Source organism: Carettochelys insculpta, chromosome 11, assembly GCF_033958435.1.
Source record: "Carettochelys insculpta isolate YL-2023 chromosome 11, ASM3395843v1, whole genome shotgun sequence".
NCBI lineage: Eukaryota > Metazoa > Chordata > Testudines > Carettochelyidae > Carettochelys > Carettochelys insculpta.
This window is the reverse complement of record NC_134147.1, coordinates 21305259-21328346: the sequence shown is the minus strand read 5'-3', so window position 1 is coordinate 21328346 and position 23088 is coordinate 21305259. Positions and strand designations below refer to the sequence as shown.

Sequence of the window (23088 nt, the reverse complement as noted above, 5' to 3'; positions counted from 1 at the left end):
GTGTAGACACGCGCATAGTCATTAACAGAAGACAAAGCTCCTGATTTTCATTGGGATCTCAATCTGAGTTCATCTTAAATGTTCAGACCCGTATAAGCTCACTTTGGTGCACAGATGAAGCTGCATGCAGCAGAAGTATTTGCGTTTTTGTGCTTGCAGATTCCAGCAGCTATGCTTGGGCTTACTGAGGTTGTGTGTGTGTGTGTGTGTGTGTGTGTGTGTGTGTGTGTGTGTGTGTGTGTGTGTGTGTGTGTGTGTGTGTGTGTGCGCGCGCGCACTACCACACAGAGTTGCACAAATAACATTATATAAAGTCTGCCCGTTTAGCCCTCATCATTTGACTGTTTCCTGCAGCCATTCTTTAGAGGTGAGTTTTAAATGAAGGACTAGAAGGATGACTGGATATTGCCTGTTAGGTCTAATTTGAAGACAGGGTTGAGGGAATCAGGGAAGAAGGTGTAAAGATACTTGTTGGGGAATTGGGCAAAAGGGGAACAGAGAATGTCATTCTTGGGCTGGGGTGCAAGCATGGTGCTGTAAGATACAAAAGCGAATAAGGAGTACTATAATTCTACATTGTTACTTTTCTCTTCCTGGGATCTTTAATTCTTTGCCTGCCAATTGTGGCACCTGAGAAGTGTTAAACTGCAGAACTCTGAAAGATAATGAATTCGCCTCTATAAACAGCAATAGTGTTCCGTACGTGGTGATAAATCATTCTTACATCTTTGAATTACTGGAAAGATGGTTCATATTTTCCTGTCAGACATTTGTCTCATTGTCTCACAGAATCAGACAAGTCAGCATTCAGCATTGTGTCTTCAGCTGTAATATAGATGAGAAATATTGGAAATATTTGACACAATGGCTTTTTGGAGAGGAATAGAACACAGAAATTGATGTCACAAATAACAAGCAGTCCTGTAACACCTCTGAGAAATTGATATGATGATTGAGAGGATGCTAGTGTTTGAAGAGAAATACATAACTTGTCCAAAATTTGGTCCAAAGGATTTATTTTACTAGGTGTGCTGAAGTATTAATTCCACAGAGAAAGGACATTTTTGACACCAACCTGGGATTGGGTAGTTGTGGGTTCAGTTTATGGTTCTTTCAGAAACTTCCCACGTGCCCTGGAACAGTTCATTTAATCTTTCTCTGCCTCACTTTCTTCATCTGTAAAACAGGCATGAAACTTGCTTACCACGAATATTACAAATATCAATAGTTGGCATAGGATAAATATAAAGATGATTGGAGTGCAATGAGTGCCTTTAAAGGTAGCCATGTAAAAAAATACTGTACATGCCAAGTCTTAAGCCAACCACAGATGTGGTCAGGTGAAACAATGATTTTAGAAGTTTCATGCTTTAGAAGCACATATAAATGACTTGTATATTGTCAGTCTCTGTACTATTTAAACAATAAATGCTGATCAGGACAGAGATTTTTTTGTGCTTTTGTGGTTATTGCATCAGTCATATGATTCTGATTCCACGGTCTCCACTTGGTTTCCTAAGGCCAAGTTCTATCAAGGGACTCTCACAAAGTCTTGCATGCAGCACCAAGAGAGATTTTTTTTCAGAAAAAAACAGGGGAGTTCTATACATTTATAACAGTTGGTAGAGATGTTAGAGCCAAATGTCTGCATTAAACACTTATTAAAAACCAAGTAGATTTTGCATTGACAGAGTTCCTGTATTTATGTAGGTGAAAATGTGATTTTTATTGTCGTTCCAATTTAAAAACAAACAAAGGAGAAACAACACGATCCTTGCAAAATTGTTTTTTCTGGGTTACAGAAACAGGATGTGTGTGGGAACTTGACATTGCAGCATCACATGCTTGAACCTGTGCAGAGAATTCCTCGCTATGAGCTTCTTCTCAAGGATTATCTCAAGAAACTTCCAGAAGAGTCTCCAGACAGGAAAGATGCTGAAAGTAAGTGTAACTTCATAGAACCATGAAATTCTAGGGCTGGAAGGGACCTCAAGAGGTCATCTAGTTCAGCCCCCTGCCAAAAGCAGGATCAACCCCAACTAAATCATCCCAGCCAGGTCTATGTCAAGCCAGGACTTAAAAACCTCTAGGGATGGAGATTCCACCGTCTCTCTTGGTAATATGTTCCAGTGCTTCACCACCCTTTTGGTAAAATCTAGATCTTCTGGAAATGCTTCTCCTAATGTACCCCAATATGCCATTAGCCTTCTTGGCTCATGAATGTGAACCATGTTGGTAGGAACCATATTCTTCTGTCAATATCTTGACTTAAGAGTTCAAATGTTGTTACCAGTACATGAAACTATCGTAAACACATTGAACTGAATTAACTGTTGGAATGTTGCAGAGAAGCTGTAAAAAATGAAAATCACTGTTCTAGAAATGAGGACAACTTCACCAAATAAGCAAAGACAGAATACTGTAGTTCATATCAGAGACACAGCACTTTCAATTGTCTTTATGGTGGGTTGGTGAAGGAACACAAAGGGTGTGTCTACATCAGGCACTACTTTGAAGTAGCCAGCAGAGAGTCTACACACGTTTTCCCGTACTTCAAAGTTAACTTCGAAGTAGGGAGCCAAACTTCAAAATCCTTACTTCATTCCTAGGAATGGAGTAGTGCCCTACTTCAAAGTTTAACTTCAAAGTAGGGTGTGTGTAGACGCTCAACTTTGAGGTTGCTTACTTTGAAGTTGTACTTTGAAGTAAGCAACTTCAGTTATTTTTGTAGTGTAGACGCAGCCAGATTGTCTTAAATGTGAGTGTTTTCTAGGGATTCAAGCCACATGATATTAAGAATGGGAAGGTAGAAAATATTCCTTTACTGGTTTTACTGCAGCTGGGAATCCTATCAAGAAGTGCCTGGAGAAGAGTGTGAACCGTAAATTGTTCCTTACATTGTCACTTTTGCCCCCCTTACATGCTGGTTTTTTTTCCTTCTCTGAACTTGTAAACAGAGCAGGATAAGATGAAATATCATGTACACACATGCACAACATATAAATACAATGTTATGTATCCATGCTTATAAATGTTCCACTTAATTCAGGGACGTGCAGAATTCAGCAGGTCTTTTTCAGTGGAAGTGTACCTTGCAGGAAAATAAAAACAGTGCTATTAACTGATAGAATGTATAACTGTTGCTCCCTTTATTGCAGAATCACTGGAGCTCATTTCTACAGCAGCAAACCATTCAAATGCAGCCATCCGAAAGATGGTGAGTAGAAATTGTGTAATGGAATCATGATGTGATTCATTAACTGAGGTCCTTGGTTCAGTCAATTATTCTTTCATTGCTAGATCCTCCATTAAAAAAGGCTTTTGTTCTGGGGAAGTTTTTCAGATACACTATATCAGACTTAAATAGAAATTGAGGAGCCTTATACCTGTTTTCCATAAATGCTCTTGGCATTGTTATCACACACTGAAGTTTTTGTGTGCCAAGATTTCAAATAATGGAATCATAGGACTGGATGGGTCCTTGAGAGTTCATCTGGTCCAGTCCCCTGTGCTCATGGCAGAATTATTATTAGTTTTTTTAATCTAGACCATCCTTAACAGGTGTTTAGCTAAGCTGCCCTTATAAATCTTCAATGGTGGAGGTTCTGTAACCTCCCTAGGTAATTTCTGTCAGCGGTTAACCACCCTGGCAGAAATACCTTATGCCAATCTGAAAACAGAAATGGTTTTGGAATGTGAGGGGTGGTGATGAAGAAATGATTGCCAAGAAAAACAATAAAATAAAGAGGGTTATGTTTTGCACAGAAAAATTTTGAAAAATAAAAAATCTTTTGGACCGATTCTACTAAGTGTGCCAGCAAGTTTTCACATGCCATTTTTTGGGCATACAGTGTGCATGTTCGACGTTGCAGACATCACTTTGCAAAGTGTAGTCCTGTGTATCTAAAATTAGAAAAGGCTTTGTAAAATCTTCTCCTTAAAACATAGGATCACACTTCCGTTGTGAGCTCAGCCTGACCACACAAACCTATTTACGCACTAGCAATTCTGCACACAGAATAAGTTTGCGGGTGTCATGCTTGTGGATCGTAGTGCTTGTGTGTGCATGTGCATGGATGTGCAGTAAACCCTCGAATGAGCAGACCCCAATTTAGCAGGTTTAGGGAATAGGGGCTGTCCACCAGCGCCCCCCGCCCCCCGAACGTATTGTAAATGCTGGCAGCTCACCAGAGCCGTGGCTGGAGGAGCTGCACTGGGGCCGCCAGAGTGGCTCAAGGAGCCGCTGTGGCTGGAGCCATCTCCACAGCTGCAAGAGCCTCTGCCACCACTGGAGCCTCCAGTGTGGCCTGGACCACCACCTCTGCTGTGGCGGCAGAAGCCGCACCACACTCCTTCCACCAGCGGCAGGGCATGTGCATGGGCAGACAGCACTCGTGTACGTGCCCCACGCCTGGTGGGAGGAGCTTGTGGCAACTGCGGGGGCAGTGATCCAGCTGCAGCAGCTCCTGTAGCAGTGGTGGAGGCTCCAGACAGAGCAGTAGTTCAAGCCATGGTGGAAGCTCCAGACATGGTGGCTCCTTTATCCCTCGCAGCTCTGGCTCTGGCAGCTCCAGTGAGTCCCTGGCATTTATTTGGGAGACAGGGGGAATTGGGGGAATTTGGCTTGGGTGGGGGCACTATGTAAGCCCTCGGATTTAATGGACGTCCCTTCCTTCATAAGTCCATTAAATCGAGGGTTTACTGTATACTAAATGTAAAATACTAAATACTACTCTTTGTGCCTATGGATTATTTGTGGATGCAACATCACTGTTGCTTTCAAAATCAAGCCTGTGGTATTTTACATAACAGTAAGATGATCTCTGGAAAACATCTTTTGTTCCATAAAGGGCATAATTACCCTTTTTATCATCAGTTGTTTTTGCACAAAAACGTTTGGGAAAACACTGAAAATTACTGCATAAATTTTCACCCTACATAAGCTGTGTTGCATTTTTCATTCAAGGTTGCCTGATCATATATTTTCTATTTTCCCTCATCTACATATTGGGCATTCTCTAAGTTTTTCCCACACTTTTGTTACTTGGAGCAAAATAATGCTAGACAACGTGCTGAATAATCCATTTGCACCTCATTCTGTACACACAAGAGGAATTAGCCATAGCTTCCTCTTGTGAGCATGGCTGGCAGACACATTATCAGACTCCTACTTCCTCCATCCCTCAGACGCCATCAGATCACTTTTCCTTTTGCTGGTAAGCAGCTGCTGTCTGAGTCCTTTCACATGTCTCAGTAACAGTTGGTTTAGAAACCATATATTTCTGTTTGAATTCTATTCTTCCCTGTCTTTACTCTCCTGTAGCTTTTGGTATGAATGTTTGCAAGTTTGCAACTTTAACAAGCTCGCGGTTGTCAGCAACAAGTCACTGGGCTCTAGGGAAGGGACGGGCAAACCTTTGGGTCTGAGGGCTTCATTGGAGTCCTGAAATTGTACGGAAGTCTGGGTAGGGAAGGCTTGGGGAGGCTGTCTCTCCCCAGATAGCCAGGCGTGATCCCCCGTTCCTCACCCCCAACTGGCCTCCCAAGTCACAGCCCCACCACCCAGCCCCCTGCTATCTTGCCACCAGTTGTGCCAGGGCTGGACATGCTACAGCCACACTGCTTGGAGCATTGGCACAATAAGTGTGGAGTGCTGAGGCTGCAGGGCCAGGGGGACAGACTGGGAGGTGTAGGGGGCTAGCCTCTTTGGGTGGGAGTTCAGGGGCCACACAAAAGGGTTCTGCAGGCGGGTGTGGTCCCCGGGCCACTGTTTGCCCCACTCTGCTCCAGGGCCACAAACTGCAGGTGGTACTTGCTCATCCTGGAGCAGCATATTTTATAGACCTTCATTACATCCTATATATGGAGCTCCTGCATATCCCACTCCATTACCACTATGGTGGGTAGTATATAGAAATACAAGGGAATAGTGTAACCCTCAGGGGATGCTCTTCTCAACTCTGAGTGCTCTGCAAAGAAATCTGTGGCAGGGGTCTTTTGTTTTATTACAGCTAACAGTAGCTAGCCAGACCCCGAGGTCCTTAATCAGGTTTTATCCAGTAACAGAGAGGTAGCCATGTTAGTCTGTATGCTAACAAAACAAACCAGCAGTCCTGTAGCACTTTAAAGCCTAACAAAATAATTTATTAGGTGACGAGCTTTTGTGGGACAGACCCACTTCTTGATCTGAAGAAGAGGGTCTGTCCCACGAAAGCTCATCACCTGATAAATTATTTTGTTAGTCTTTAAAGTGCTACAGGACTGCTGGTTTGTTTTATTTGTTTTTATCTAGCAAATTCTCATTGTAGGCAGAGAGTTCCTCTACAGTGAATGGGATTTGCCTGAGCTAACACTTAGAAAACCTGAATGAGGCACGCAGGGTTTGGCCCAGTGGCTCATGAATTTGCTTTGTCACACACACTTATCCAGCAAGTCCTCTTCTACTGCTCTGCAGGAGCTGAAACATGGAAGAAGTGCGTTTGAAATGCAGCAAGGGAAGATGTGTTACATTGCCCTCTCTGTACCCTAAACTGAAACAGCCACTGTTGAATGCCATATTCTGAATGTGCACTAGAAATAGCATGCAAGTCTGCTGGTAATGAGTGACATCAAAAAGGAGGGCAAGAACTGTAGCCAAAGGTTCTAATTCCTAGACCTGGATTAAGCAAATTTTACCAATTTATTTTCCATAGGCTCGGCACTTAGGTTGCAATGGAAGAAATTACAACCGTTGCTACAAAATTTGATTAAAATAAGGTATCTTTTCTAGTGCACAGGTATCTTTTATGATTTTGCGCTGCCATCTGCCACCAAAGTGTCTGAACTCCTTCAGAAAATGGATTAGTAATACAGGTTAAACCTCTCTTGTCTGGCACCCTTGTGACCAGACCAGTGCTGGACAAGAATTTGTCAGACCGTGGGAGGTCAGTATTGTCTATCACATTACCAACATGTCCACAGCTTACTTGGCTTTTAGGAGATGTTTAGGGGTAAATTATAGCTAAATAACAGCACAGAACACTGAGAGCAAGGATTGATGGCTGTAAACACACTTTATTGATCACGGGAAACTTGGCCACACCCATGACAAGTGGTCATACAGCTAACTAAAATCATGCCAGATTATGGATCTTTCTGGACAAGAGAGTGATGGACTAGAGAGGCTCAACCTGTGGTGAGAAACTTAATGAGCTAGACAGAACCTTGGGCTCTTCTTTCTTTTTTGGAACATAGAAACTCTGCTTGGACTACCACTTTTTGGTTTATTGGTTGACTCGCTGGTTTGCTTCTGGTTGTCTTCGTTTTGCTTTTGCTTTGCTGTTTATAAATGCGATTTATTTTGGGGCTGGAGGTTAGTGTTGTGTCCATCTATGGCAGAGTGTCTTAAATGAATGAGAGAGCCATGTTTGCAAACTTTTATAAGCACTTCTGAAACCCCAGTTTCATATGCATGAGCAAGTTCTGATAGTCAGTGCACAGGTGCTTGTATGAGACATTTTTTTTTTTTGAAACTCACCCATTGAAGACTTTGATGGAGCATATCTACTAGCTTACAGTTTAAATGAACTGAAACTCCCCAGCTGCTATTGTTTAGCAGATTTTGCAACTGCTTGGAGTTTTAAGAATCTTTCATGTTTCAATTTTTTAGAGCTGTAGTATTGCAAATCTGGGAGCTGTAAATACCAGTGGATAAACTAACAACTTTGCAAGACAGTTCAAGGAGCAAGGAAGTTAGGAATGTTTATAGGGTTGAATATAAAGCAGCCATGCAGAGCCATCCCATCCATAGGACAAACTGGGGTGGTCCCCCAAGGCCCCACTCTTTAGGGGATCCCACAGCAGAAGGAGGGAGGATTATCTGGGGCCGGGCTGGGGGATTTTCTGGATCAGGGGGCTCCACACTCACTACGCAGGTGGTAGGAAATGAACCCTGTTCCACTCCACTGCCCTCTTCATTCCATGTGCCTACCTTCTCTGCAGCATCAGGAAGCACGGCAGAGCAGAGCCAGCTGCCACTCCTGCCACCCGCATGGTGGGTGGGAGGCGACCCCATGCTGCTACTGCCACCACCGCTGCACACAATTCCCAGCCCCAAGTAATCCCTTAGCCCTGTTTCTGGAGGAGGGGGTAAAGTTGCAGGGTCAGAACAGGGGAGGGGCGGAGCCTGCAGCACAGAGGGTTTGCCCCAGGCTCTACTCCCACCTTAGGAGGCATGTGGTAGTGGTTGTGCTGTAGAGTTGACATTCATCCCTGTGCAAAGATCCCAGCCAGTGTTTATGCAACAGTTACTATGGAACAGCGATGGGCCCCCACCACCCCCACCTCTCATGCACTGGGGCACTGGAGTGCCTCACTTACCTGCTCCTCTGCCTCCTTCCCTGCACTGAAACAGCCTCGAACAGCTGATTTGCAGTATTCTGTCTGTGGGAGGGAGGGAGAGGCCTGGGCAGGGAGTGCAAATCAGACAATTTGCTTGCTCCGTAAGTGTCGTGAGGAAGGAGAAGGAGCAGGTAAGTACGGGGCTCTGTAAGAGGCATGTGGGGGAAGGGGTCAGTCCAGGAGGTCCATGGGCCGTAGGCCACATAGCCTGCAAGCCGCAGTTTGCCACCGCTGCCCTAACACCCTTCTTATTTTGAGAACTTACATAGGACTTCAATACTGCATAGCCTTTGTGCTGGCCCTGACAGGGTAAATTTTAGATATGCAGAGTTCCTTTATAAATCTACTATAAGCTCAGATGCAAGAACCTTGCACGCAGGGCAGCCTAATCAAGTGCACTGTGCTGGCAGGTGGATCTTGTTAGCACTAATGAGAATGTAAGAAGCTGGAGTATTGATCTGAGACAGAAGGAACTGAGGGCTGGAATAGAAGAGATCATGCATGGAAATGCAAGACAGGTTTTGGGAGAAGACCTAGGCTGCGATTTATATTGTGTTGCTGCTTGGGTTACCATTAAAGCCTTTACACTTAACTCAGAGTTGGCTTTAAACTGTATTCATTGTGTGCAAGCTCCTTTTGGAACAGGGTAAGAACTTCACCTGCTCAGAGTGTGCTGCTTACTGATTGATTCATCATTGACCATACTGGACTTGCACTGTTTCTTGCATTGATAATGTATTTAATATTACATAACAGAGGCCCAAAAACTGCCAGATAATTTGAAGCTGACTGACCAAGGCATGCAGTTGTTATATTTCAAGCAAAAACTGAGATGAAAATTACCACAGTAGAGAAATGAAACTGTTGAAGGATATGGAACAGCAATATATTTTTGAAGACAGATCTTTCCTCCTCCTTCATATTATGTTTGTTTCCATTCTTATTTGGATAGAACTCACAAAAATGTTTTAGGTAACAGCCAAGTGAAATAACTATTTTTAAAAAAAATTGCTGCCTGGCTAGAGATTACCTTCTGCACTTACAGGAAAAGATGCATAAGCTGTTAGAAGTATATGAGCGACTTGGAGGCGAAGAGGATATCGTTAATCCAGCCAATGAACTCATTAAAGAAGGCCAGATCCAGAAACTCTCAGCTAAGAATGGCACAGCTCAGGATAGGTACTTGTTTCTGGTGAGTTTCTTGCCAGTTTGTCACACTTGTGTATTCATCATTACTGTTGTGAAACAGTCTTTCTGTCGCACTCTCTGATCCCAGTTCAAAACACAGTGGCAGCCCTTCCCAGGTGCAACCTCCCTCATGTGGGCATCTCTCTTCTCCTTAGAGTGTTCTTTCTTCGTTTGTTGTGTGGCTCTGAAGCACATTGTGTTAAAATGGCAGCATTTCGTTATGAGAATCAGAGCCCTAAGTCAACATAATTAGCAATCAAAATGTGGATCCCTTCCTATCTGTATTATCTAATATATACTTTTTCTTCATTGCAGTTTAACAGCATGGTGTTATACTGTGTACCAAAACTAAGGCTCATCGGCCAGAAGTTCAGTGTTCGAGAAAAGATGGACATTGGGGGCTTGCAGGTTGGTAGCTACTTATTATGTTTAAGCACAGTTGTTCTTTACAGTCAAAAGGCCAATGTTGCATTGCCATTATGCCTGTTGCCAGTTGTGGCTGGAACTTTTTAATACTTACGACTGCAAGACATCTAGATTTTATCACAGAATTATCTGTGTGCGCTAGTCCATAAGCTAATTCTGTCACCACTGGGAACTGGGATTTTAGTTACAGTGTCACTCTGATTAAGTTGACGGTGTCAGAGTAAGCTGTTTTTGAACTCTTTAGCTTGGGGTTTGGTTTGGAAGTGAGCTCAAACTTCATGGCCCATGAGCTATATTGCTGGGGAACCAAAATTAATTCAGTATCCTCAGGAGATGCACCAGTAAATGCTGGTGTCTGTGGACTAACTCAGCCATCTGTGAAGCTAGTGTAGTAGTTTGCTACACTCCTGTAAGGAGTGTTATGGAATTTAATATTCAGGTATTTCATAAATACCTCATGAATAGATAAATTGTGCTGCATATTTTCTATGCTCACCTCTTGATATACATTGTGTTCAAAAGTACATTGTGGGAAGACTGGCATACAGTAGAATTGCCAATAACAGTGGCTAGTATAAATTGGGACTGGGAGAGGATACAGCAACCTAAATTGTAAGCTCTTACTTACACCTGGTCTACAGTACTGGGGGTGGGGCATCGTTCTAAGTTACGTAACTTCAGCCACATTAATAATGTAGCTGAAGTTGATGTACTTAGATCTTCTTATTGAAATGTCTTCTCTGTGATGCTCTGCCATGAAGACCACCTGCGCTTCTCATTCTGATAGTACAGCACAGTTGACAGGAGAGTTCACAGCAGTTGATTTATCTTGTCTATACTAGACACAATAAATCAATTCCCTTGGGATCAATCCAGTAGGTAAAGTAGACAAGCCCCAGAGTATGTGTGACTTTGAGCACAGTGAAGCAAGTAAGGTCCATGGCCACCTGCACAGATGGATGTGGGATGATGTGACTAGGAATAGGGAATAGAACAGAGAACAGGCAAAATCTTGGCTGCTACCCAACTTAGAATATAAACTTCTTGGGGTATGGGACCAGATCTTGTCCTGCGTGTGTACAGAACCTCATGCAATGGAGTCTGGTTCAAGGATTGGGGCTCCTCCAGGCTCCTCCACTAGACAAATAATACAAATAATAAGGAAAAGAGACTTTCTGCTGTATTCTTTTGGTAGTCACCTCAGCTTGGATATTTAGAGGATTGAATGTGGTGTTTGGGAATAGTTATAATGAAAAATGTAAACTATTAACTGCTTTTTCCAGGTCCAGGAAATTGCAAAGCAAAATGTGGCCCACACATTTTCGATAACAGGAAAAAAGAGATCCTTGGAACTCCAAGCTAGGTACAGTGTTTCTTCTGGCCTTCCGAAGTCTGGGAGAAGGCATGCTTTGTTGCTGAGATAGAAACAGAACAATGCTAGAATGGCCTCAGACCAGGAGATTAGTAACAAACATGATTAGTTAAACTACAGGTAATTTTTGTTAAGTGTATTAAAGTGCAACATTGATTTGCATTCATTATTTAACAAACCACTGGGGTAGGTCAGATTCTAGCACCATGTCAGGAATTTTGGAAATTTATTATTTAAGGTCAGTATTATGAATGTTCATAAGGAAACTGGTCTAAAAATTAACATTGTTGCTGGAAATAAAACTGAGAATATCAATATTTTACTGAAAATTCTAAATATAGAGCAAATGTGTCGTCTCTTATTTTTATAGGACAGAAGAGGAGAAGAGAGAATGGATTCAGGTTAATATAACAATGTTGCTACACTGATGGACATCCCTTTGTACCCAGCTCATTTCAGTGTTAACATTATCACATTTGGATTATGAACAAATGGAAGATGTTTGTAAGAAATAAAGCAGGATGACCTGGAGGGCTTAGTATAAAATAGGAAGTCCTGAATTGTAATCTTGGCTTTGCCACTGACTTTGCTGTCTGGCTTTGTCTCTCTGCCACAGTCTCTCCATCTCTAAAACGAGGACAACAATCCCTAGGTGCAGTTAGGAGAAGTCAGCGCCATCAGCCACAAGAGAAGACCCTGGTTAGTTAGTATGTCACTTGCTGGTGGAAGACTAAAAAACGATAAGAACAAAGAATTGTGCAGTTAGTTTAGTTAGCAAAAATTTTGCTAGTTTTCCTAACCCAGAATTTTTCCAGGATTCTCTTTGTGACTTGTGTTTTTGTCTTTCCCTGTGCCCTCCCCTCCACCAGGTCATTCAAGCAACAATTGAAAAACACAAACAGAACAGTGAAACCTTTAGGGCTTTTAATAGCTCTTTTTCTCAAGAAGATGAGCATCTTGCGGACTCTTCGGTAAGTGTGAATGACAATTCTCCCTGTTCTTATTTTTTGTAAGTATTTTCCATAAACATTGTCCTGGATTCCTGTACAACTGACTTTCCTTTTTTAACGTTATAGTTCTGTTCATGACTTTATATTACATTGTTATTCAGTGCACACCCATTTTTCTGACTCTCAAATTCCTGTCAGTCAGGGTTACCGAGCCATGCAGGAATGGAATAAAATTACTGAGGGTCATTCAGTGCAGGGACCTATCAGTCATGTTTTCCAGACTCATAGCTCATTTGGCAAAACAGGTGTAATTCTTCATTGTTCTGACTGGTTGGCTGTTTGCAAGTTGAGTTTGTGCAGCTGGGTGGTTTTGCACACTACCATAAAGAGAGGTGCATTTTATTAGGAGTTTCTTCTGAGCTGCTTACCTCTTCCAGAAAAGTCCTGTAGAATTCAGTAGCAAAAGATAACCAAGGTAGTGGTTTCAATGGTACCATCCTAAATATAAGATTAAAATATGAAATTAATAAAAGTGGTCTGTGGATCAGTTGTTTTCCATGATTGTTCAGAAACACCTGTAGAAACCAGCTCTCTTAAATTCTGCACATTGTAAGAGCAGTGTCTTTATTCATTTTAAATTCCATAGGACTTTCCCATAAGGGAGGTGGCCGTTCTGGGAACTGATTTCAGGCAGTCACTTAAAATGGATGATAATAAAGACCAAAGCGTGGATCAATTTGAACAAAACAAAACAAAACAATAGAAGTAGTCTGTGAAGGAGAAAGTGTCATGAGTATTCCAAGTGGAACTGACCTATGGGGTCATGTGGCCTGTCCTCAGAACAGGCAGATCTCAGAGCAGGTTGTCCACATCTGTCCTTTCCAATTTCTTTGAAGTCTAAATCCTTTGGAGTCCCCTTTTTTCAGGTACTCACCTTTCTGAGGCTGCCCTGATACCCCAAACTGTCACTCTGCAGAAGAGGCACTGTAACCATATGCAGCGTTGCTTCTGGGAGTAACTTGCCAAGGCCTAAATGAAGGATGTAATGGATAATCTGATCCCAGCATGGTCCGTGGACCACATGCAGAGATCCCCACAAGGTTCAGAGGTGAATTGGTGGTGCAATAGGAGTGGGTGAGCCCTCCTTTCTGTGCTGAATAGGGAGAATCCATTTGCAGAGAGTACCTGTAATGTCCCACTCAAGTGACACAAAGTAGGTCCAAATCATTCATCCTTTAGTAGTATACCAAAATAAACCAAGGGGTTAAAACCAGAACACCATATGCTAAAGTTTAGGTTCCCCAGTTTCCTTTGAGATTGTGAGCATGCATAGCCACATGTTCATAAACGAGCAGTTTGTAAAAAGACAAAAAAGGAAGAAAGGTGATTCATTTCTCACTTGTGACGTGAATGCAGTATGCCCGTTGAACTCCTCTGTACCCGATCACTCACCTGCATTTTCAGATTAGATTAGCAGTATGATTGACTTTGATGTCAAGCTGAATGTGCAGAAATTGATACTATAAATTTGGCGAACTGGACAAATGCTGAGAGTAATCTCCGAGCGCAGTTTTGTACCATTTTAGATATATGAAGTTTGCCATCATCTGTGATCTAATATCTCACAAGCACATTAGAATGAAAAATAGATTATCCTCGCTTCATATGATAAGAATGGCAACATTCGGACTGGCTATATTGTATGTTGATATCAGCTCCTAAAAATGACGGGACTTCTGTTGTGATCCATTGCTCACTGCAGTACATTGAAGCAAGTCCTTTGCTCAATTGCTAGGACAGGCTGGGTGGGCCCTGAGTCTAAGAAGCTCCAGGGAAAATCTGAAATATGTTGAGCATCTCCACACTACAGTCTGAGCAGCCAGTGTTTGTGCAGACAGGAGGCGTGTTGGCAGTAGTGTCTCCTGTAAGCTGAGTGCTTGAGCAGCCCCCCAGGAGAGATTCAAATGCCCACAGTACCCGCAGCCGGCAACTTGTGTTGCTACTGGTGGTGTGCATCCACACATACCTCTGGGCATATAACAAAGTTTAATCCACCCATACGTGGAAAAAATAACAAGGAACATTGATTGGTAGTCTCGAGTGGCTCCTGCCGTGAAGACGAGTCAGTCTTTGGTGTTTGATAACTCCTAATGCTTTGTTAACTGAATTCCCATAATCTTGTGGTTTTGCAAAAATCAAAGACATGGTCAAAGGAATATAAATGTAAATAAGACTGAACATTTTGGTTCTATGATGGGGATGTTGAGGAATAATTGAACTAGAACTGAATGCAACTGCCACCAGAGCTCATCAGTACTTTTTCGTCGGGGGACTGACAGATTTCCGGGCCCTGGGCAAGGGGGGGGCGGGGGAGGGGGTCTGGCTCTGCAATCCCAGAAGGGGCGGGGCCTCGGGTGGAAGGTGAGAGGCTGCAGGCAGCCAACCCGCAGCTCTGCCCAGAGACATGGCGCAGTGTGCTCTCCTTTCCCCCAAAAGTAAAGAACAGCTCCTTTAGCACTGCCCGGAGTGCAGGGTGTAGTGCTGCAGTGGCACTTTAAGGGGTTTGGGGTTCCAGCTGCTCCTGCAATAGTGGGGGCTGGGGGCCCCAGACCCTTTTGAATTGCCATGCCCCAGAGCAACTGTCCCCTTTTCTCCTTCCATCGGCGGACACATCTTCAGTAGCCAGCTTGGAGGGCGTGTCAAGAGCAACTCAAGGGGTCTCAACTCTTCTACTCTTACTACAGGGCCTAGCTCCTAGGTGAGAGAGACCAAGTTTAATCCTGATCTTGAATCCCAGCAGGGCAATGCATTACATTCACCACTGACTGTAGCAGGGTGCTTAACTCAGGCTTAAAGAGTTGATTATAAAACATACTTTCTTTTCACTAATTTTAAAAACCAGGCCAGTATGTTGCCCTTAGCTGCTGATTGTGCACTGACAAGATCTGTAAGCAGGCACAAAAAGGCATTTACACCTTCAAATTGGACACTGTGGCATTAATCTCCACGAGTTTCCTGGGCCTCTTTTCTACCCAGGAACATGCATTTTGGAGCAATAATTAGCAGCTCTGAGTCAGGCTTTGCAGGCTGCATGCAGGAGTGAATGTAGTGCAGGTATAGATATAGAGGGTCACTGTTTCAAAAGAGTTCTGAAAACTTGCAGGCCTGCTCCAAATGCCTTTCCCTTCCCATCATTGAATCCTGACTGCTGACCATTGCACCATAAAGGCAGGAGCATCAGCAGTTTGGGGAAAAGGTTGGGGTCAGTGAAAGGGCTCTTTCAGAGAGTGGTACTATTGTATCCTGGACCTTGTTTTGCCACCAGGATTATCTATACGTACGGCCTCCTCATAATGGACGTACAGCTGGCCAGCAGCAATTTCTGATACCATCTTATAAAAAAGGACCCCAAACCTAAAGAGCAGATCCCAAGTCTCCCTCAACTGGTTCTTGCTATTAATTTTAACACCCACTTCTTGTAACTCTTAGGAAGTTTGCACAGCATCTAGTGCAGTGGGGAAATGACCATCATTTTCTTGAATTATTTCCATCCATGAATACATTTTATGTGCAGCGATGCATGTGCCACTGTGCACCACCAATAGAAACACACGCTGTTGCTGGTGAGCATTCTGCTAATCAGCTGGGCAGCGCCTGAATCTACCCCGGGTGGTCACCTAAATGTTCCGCTTACCAGGAACGCTGGCTGTGACCCTGGACACAGCTGCCATGCAAATAACAGGCACAGTTATTAATTCACACTTTAGAAAAGATTTGCTGAGTGAAGGGTGAACCTGTTTTTTGGCCAGTTTTACTTCCTCTCCTTTAATCCCAGATAAGAGCAACATCAGTGGTTTAAAGGAGTTGCTTGAGATTCCTTTGCAGTATCCACTCTTTTTGAGAGAGAACAGACATGAGGTTTCTTCAGTCACCATCTGCCATCTTTAAAGCTGCATAAATCTCTCCTCTCGTTAACTAATAAGAAAGCAGTCCAAAGCAAGAGGACTTTTTCCCATGAATTCAGAAAAACCTGGTGACCCACAATGTGTGAGAAGAACACAATGGTGGAAGCTAAAGAAGAGCCTTGAGTCCTTTTGTGCTAAGAAGCTAAATTCAGTACAGGCAGGGCCTCCTGCCATCTAGAAGCTGAATTCCAGCACTGTCTATTTCCTGCAGTTAGTTAGTACCTTCTGGAGCCCGTTAAAATAACGATTCTCTGGTGGAGTCGTTTAGACAAAGGAATGAAAAATGATCATCCTGCTAGGAGAAAATATACAAAAGTTGAATGTAACATTTTAGAAGTAACTTAAGAGCCATAACTAGGGACTCCACATTGGCAGGAGTACATGTATGCATATTTTCCGGTAGGAAAGTTGACCAAAATATTTTTCTCTGGAGAGAGAACAATTTTTTTCCATAGAGTCTTTCTCACCAAAGAAAATGGGAGATGTGTGCTAGGATGGAGACAGCTATATAGAATGATGTAAGTTGCCATTAAAATACTAATGGGGAACCTACGTGACCAGCAAATACCACCTGCTAAATAACATTGTACTGGAAACTGCACGTGTACAGTATCTCCCTCTCCAGGAGATAAAGGACAGTACGTTAATGTTGTAAAGCTCTTCTGAGATCTTCCGTAGCACAGGTCTTGAGGGTGCCAATGGGAGGTTATCAGTTTCTTAGGCTAGGTCGACGGCTGTTTTTTAGGCTACTTGGAAGGTCGACAGCTGCAGCGCGATTTTTAGCACACCAATTGCACGCGAAAAATTGACTTTGCAGCCATCAACTTCTGGGGCCATCTTCATGGCAGGAGGGCGATGGGAGTGCTCCTCCAGTCAACTTTCCTCAATCCTTGCTGCTTGCAAGGAGTTCCAGGGTTGATGTTCACCCCAGAATGCGCTGTTTTGTGCATGCACGAAACGGCGTCCCAGAAGATCGGACCTAAGCAGTTGATCTTCTGGCATTAGTGTAGATGTAGCTTCAGTGTAGATGTTACATATAATTTTTTTGGTTGAGGCTGCTGAAGTGCTTTCGAACAGCTAAGATGCTTTTCTCCATCTGGAGAACATTCTCACATCTCTTTCAAAGCTAACATCTGTCTCACCCTTCTCCTCTCCCTTCTGCACACTCTCTCAAGACCCTGTGTCACAGGCCTCATCCTCCTCGCCAACAAGGGTCAATTGAGACTTATCGCTGTTGCTCCTTAATTGATTTGATAGAGTTCTTGTAAGACCCGTTTTTGCTGCTTTCCCTTCTTGGAGAAGTAAGTATGTTACTTCCAAAGACAATATTGTTGCCCGCTCTCCAGAAGACAGTGCAGCTGGGTTTGGCGTAGTGAGGTCAGCAAAAATTGCATCCTCCTAAATAGTTGTAGCCCCTCTCTCAGCTCCTCCTGGAGTAGTGCAAAGCTACCATTCTAGTCTTACCTTGTTTTAAAGCAGTTGTATGCAGTTGGCTCCTATTTGCCATTTAGTGTTCTGTGCAGTTTTTCAATTGTGTTAGTTTATAAAGGGTTACAGCTAAACTTCAAATTTAGCAGCTCTTTCAATGCTAATGTTTCAGTCCAGTAGCTAAAGTAATACTACTGCAGCACAAATTATTTTACAGCTAAAATGGAATCAAACAGCTTCTTATTAAAGTTGGAAGATATCGTATAACTAATGGATTTCTCTGGACCTATAGATGTGGTCCAAGATCAATAGATGTACGTATTATATTACATGTGTTGAAGTTGGTTATGTGGGTGACATATAGGTGTATTAGATAGGGGACTTAGCAGGGCCTAATCCTTAGCGATGCAGAGCATCTTCCACTGCACTTTAAATGGCAGTGACAGATACAATTACCCTGCATATCTCAGCATCAGGCCTGTGCTTATAGAAAAGTAGGTCTAGAAAGGGATGGCAATACGTCATCTCAAGTCCATCCATCCACCCTGAAGCAAAGTAGGCGTACCTAGACCAGGGGGTGGACAATAACCAGCCCATGAGATGCATGTGTTTTACCAGAGGTAGCCCCTGAATGGCTGCCAAAGGTTTTATTTACCTGCCCGTCTGCAGGTATAGCCACTCGCAGCTTTCTATTGGCCACAGATTGTCGTTCCCAGCCAATGGGAGCAGTGGGAAACAGTGTGAACCAAGACACCATTTCTGCAGTTTCTGTTGGCTGGGAGTGACAGTCCGTGGCCAATAGGAGCCGTGAGTGGCTGTACCTGCGAACACTCAAGTAAATAAAGTGTCTGGCAATCCACCAGAGACTAACCCTGGCAAACTGCCTTCTATTCTTGATGGCATGATGGTTTGTTGCCCACCCCAACCTAGACAATCCTTGGCAGGTATTTGTCTCACCTATTCTTAAACCTCCAGCGATAGTGATTCCAGAATCCCCCTTGGCAGCCTAGTTCAGAGTTTGAATGCCCTTATAGTTTTATTTTAGGTTTTGTTTTTGGTCCCCCCCCCGCCCTCCACCTGAGAGCTACCCTAAATCTTGTTTGTTACAAACTGGAGTAAATTATGGAGTGTTCCTACAAGTTATGTCCTTGGTAGTTTTGACTTGATATTTTTAGCCTAATTAAATTAACTATGTACATATGTTCGCATTTTTCTTGGAATGTCTTAAAATGAATCTGCTGTATAAACAATTGTATGGGTGAATTCTGTATCAAGGGTCTACACTTCCATCTTAGAGTTCTGATGACTGCACAGACTGCTTTGCTTTTTTTTTTTTGGTTTGTGTTACAAGAATCAACGTAGCTGTGGAATCGAGAATCTGACCGCTTTTATAACCCACAACTTCTCTTCTGTTTGAGGTGTTGTGTCTCAGTTATTTATAGTGTTGCATGCATGTTTCTGAATGTGAAAACAGACTTTTATAATTCATTACTCTCTGCAAAGTCACCCATTTTACTGCCTGCTGAATATTCCAAAGTAGTTGAATACCCGTACAATTAACATATTCATAGTCAGAACAAGTGAGGGATGGGAAGTACATTATTCCATGTTTTGATTTTAATGATTGAAAATAATTTAAGTGCAATCTGCATAGTAAAATGTTCTTTGTGATTTTTCTCTTCCTTCAGATAGTAAGCACAAGCTCTGTAGAATCTATGCCAGGAGCAGATGGCTTCAGTGCATCTGGAGGGGTAAGTAATTGTGTGATTAACGTTCTTGTTTAGGCAAATTTTAAAAACAAGCAGGAGAGAGTGCTGCACCTTCTCAAAGTCCTGCTGCTGGTTGTTTTTCCTCCTCCAATCCTGCCCCTCCTCCACAATGTGTGTGTATGTGTTACACCGACAAGCATTCAATTGCTGATGTAGCACTTATACCAATGTTTATATCAGCTCTGAAATTAACCCTCTAAATTCTGGCAAAACTCACCATATGCTGAGGACATGATTTTTTTTTTTTAGGTTTCTTTTTTTTTTTTTTTGAGAACTCTGGTTATTTTCCTCATTCAGTGTTGCTATGTGATCATTAATTGACTTGTATGCATACGTGTTTGCAGTTATATAATGGAATGTCAACTCAGAAATTGAAATTGAGAAATAATTTAGTCCATAGTATGTTTCTCATTTCCACCGAGAGTTGGAAATGCTGAAAGCATTGGTTCTTTAGTATCCTGGAAGACTGGCTACTGAACAAGCCAAATGATTTTCAAAACAATTTCAGCAGAGTCCTTATAGCCCTTTGATGTCAGCTGCTGAGTCATTCCAGCACTCCTTCTCTTGAGGGTTAGTGTGCTTATTATGTTCTGTCTTTAGTCCATTCTTCCCTGAGTACTCTCTCTCCTCGAACAACTTTAGTACTCTCTCCTCTAAGACAGGCTGTCAGAATCCCAGGCCTTCAGGAAGGGTTGTGGGCAAGAGTTCCTGCTGAAACTCGTCCCAATTTATTGTGGAATGGTCAGAGGTGGTCTTCAATAGCATTAGTTACCCAGTGCTTCAAATGTAGTCTCAAGGCAGCCTCATATTTTGTCCTCAGCTTTTTCCATCCATGTGTATAGTAGATATGTTTTAGTAGTAGAACCTCAAGTGTCCTTGTTCCTTTCTGAAAGCACACGTAAGATGCTGCATAGCTATTGTCCTTCCTTCCCCATGCCCACCTCCTTATTTATTCCCTTTCTCTAGCATGTGACCTTCTGGTGGTCCAGCTGCTACGTATGTACGGAATGAGCCCAGAACACCTTTAGTAAGGTGATTCTCCAAGTATGTTGGGATTGGTGTGGTGTTAGAGCTCTACCTGGGAGACACATCCTACTTTCAGAAATCAGCAAGCAAAGGGTAAACAGTTTTTTATAAGACAGCTTTGATGGAACAAAGATAATGGGTACAGATAAAGACAGTTAAGATTTGAATAAAGGTCATTGCTTTCAGTGAAACAGTTCCTTCTCTGTACTACTAACAGCACATAATCTATTAAAAATGAAAGATTTTTTGGAATCTGGCATTCTTCTCATTATTTGTTTTATTCATGTTCTGCATTTCCACAATAAACAGTGAAAATCACAAGTCACGTCTGTTTTTCTTTATAGTCAGTCATACATTCAGTTCAGAAATGAAATTGCTTGCAATCGCAGTTTTAAAAAATGGAAACTTTTCTCTTGATCTCATGTTTCATAACGGAATATTTGCACAAAAATTGGATGTAAAGTCCCAATATATATTTGAGCCTAATTTTTAATACAGATTTGCGTAATAGTGGATTTGAATGGTATACCTTAGTTTATTTAAAGCTTCCAAAATATATTTGAAGGAGAATATATTTTAGAAAACCCCTGAATTTAAATAATATACTTGAGTTGATGGGGAGGAAAAATTGTTTGTTGTTTTTTTGTTTTTTTTTTATCAGATTGATAAGCCTTATCCTCCCCCAGTAACTAACACTGATTGGGTCTCATTTTGCTGTATTTTTAAAAAGTTGTGTGACTGAAGAGTAACATCAGCCCGAACTGTGTTGCTTGTCACAGCCTTATTTGATTTAGCTGTGAAGCTTATTAAGAATCATCCTGCTATTTGTGTAAAAGGAAGTGCACTCATTCTATTTTAAGCTTATGCATGTAAACCACTTGGTGGTGGTGGTGGTCAGCAAACTAGAAGCTCCCTTCTATGTCTGGCTCAGCTGACTGAAGAAATATAAAGAAGAACAATAACAGAGAGGAAGCCATGCTAGTCTATACACTATCAAAACAAAAAGCAGTCAAGTAGCACTTTGAAGACTAGCAAAATAGTTTATTAGGTGAGCTTTCGTGGGACAGACCCACTTCTTCAGACCAACAAGACTTAGTTGAAGTTCATTGTGCATTAGTGTAGCCAAACAAAAAAGAAATAATAGAAGAAATGCAAGAAGTATACAAACACTGCATGATGGTATTTGCTTACAAGCATTACACGGTGCTAATTGTATACATAAATTCAACCCCACCCTGCAATTCCTAATGTTCAGTATAAACGTCTTACCAGCAATCCTGGTACGTGTACACATCGGTATGTAGTCAAGAATTTTTGACCACAAAGTTTAAAAAACAAAAACAAAAAAACCCAGCAGCATTATAGAGTGTAAAAATGTACTATTTAATGTGAGTTAATTCCATTTCTCCTTCTGTGATACATTTGCAGTGACTCGTGGTGTGAGTATTGTTCATGAAAAGGTACTTTTCACATGGAAAATACACAGCCCCATAAAAATGGGTAAATGATGTTGGAAATAGCTCTTTTGTTCATCCACCTGTCTGTGTAAGCACCTGATTATCTGTGTGAACTCCTGCATACAACTTGCTTCTGCAATTTAAGTGCTTATATTTTAAATACTAGACTAGGTGAGAGAAAAATGGAAAAGAAAACAATTAAATTACAGAAACAGACAGTCCCGCAAACTCTTTTCATTCTGCAATCTTATGGCAAATTCTCTTGGCTTCCCTTCCTCCCTCTGAAGTGAAGGAAGCTTCCAAAGTTCATTAATAGCATTTGCTTTTGGCATTTTTCCCCAGTGTAAGTGTTGATCTTGTAGCCGCTTATGCACATTCTTAGTTTGAAAGCCTGAGTGGTCCCAAAGTGTAATCATGGAAGTTGTCTTGCATTTTTTAATCAAAATTCAAATTTTCATTGGAAATTTTAACTAGAAATCAGAATGTTAAAAGTGTGAGAGTGCTGCAGAATAAAAGTTGATTAGTGGTCAAAGTTTGGCACTGCTTTACTGATGTTACCCATCTTCTTCTTACAATGATCAAATCTATCATGTTCTTGGACTTCCTGTCATTTGATCGCCATGTCCAATTCCTACAGTCCTTTTGTTGGAATCTTGTGTTGCAGATCACCATCTCATGCTCTGTAGCAAACTCTAGTAGTTTCTCACCTCATTTGTTTCTTTCTTCCTACCCAAACCTTCCCATGACTCTCTTCCAGCCTTCATCATCAATCTGACCTTCGTGTTCCAATCTCCTCCAATGATCAGCACATCAGTATCTCCTCCAGTGTCTTTGTCAAGTCTTTAGAGAATATCTCGATCTCCTCCTCTGTATTGTACAATGTGGCTGCATACACCTGAATGACTGAGATGTTGAATGTTTTTGCTTCAAATCTCGATACTACCATTCTCTTACTCACTGGTTTGTATCCTAACAATGCTCCTCTAGCTCTTTTGCTAAAAAGGAATCTGACTCCTGCCTCATGCTTCATTTCGTTCCCTGACCAAACAACTTTGCAGCCACACATCTTTCCTGATGCCATCCAATGCAGTTCCACCAGTCCAACAATATCACAATGGTATCTCTCCA

The 23088-nt window shown here is 42.2% G+C and overlaps 1 protein-coding gene across 2 annotated transcripts in view; it reads left to right on the top strand.

The window, feature by feature from the left end:
• The window catches only part of FGD3 (FYVE, RhoGEF and PH domain containing 3), a 181794-nt gene that overhangs the window by 134523 nt on the left and 24183 nt on the right, over positions 1-23088 (top strand). For both annotated transcript variants that reach the window (XM_075005650.1, XM_075005651.1), the window contains exons 8-15: positions 1803-1941; positions 3159-3217; positions 9425-9571; positions 9883-9975; positions 11277-11356; positions 11736-11766; positions 12235-12336; positions 19397-19459. In XM_075005650.1, the coding sequence (XP_074861751.1) occupies positions 1803-1941; positions 3159-3217; positions 9425-9571; positions 9883-9975; positions 11277-11356; positions 11736-11766; positions 12235-12336; positions 19397-19459 (714 nt within the window). The remainder of the gene's footprint in view (positions 1-1802; positions 1942-3158; positions 3218-9424; positions 9572-9882; positions 9976-11276; positions 11357-11735; positions 11767-12234; positions 12337-19396; positions 19460-23088) is intronic.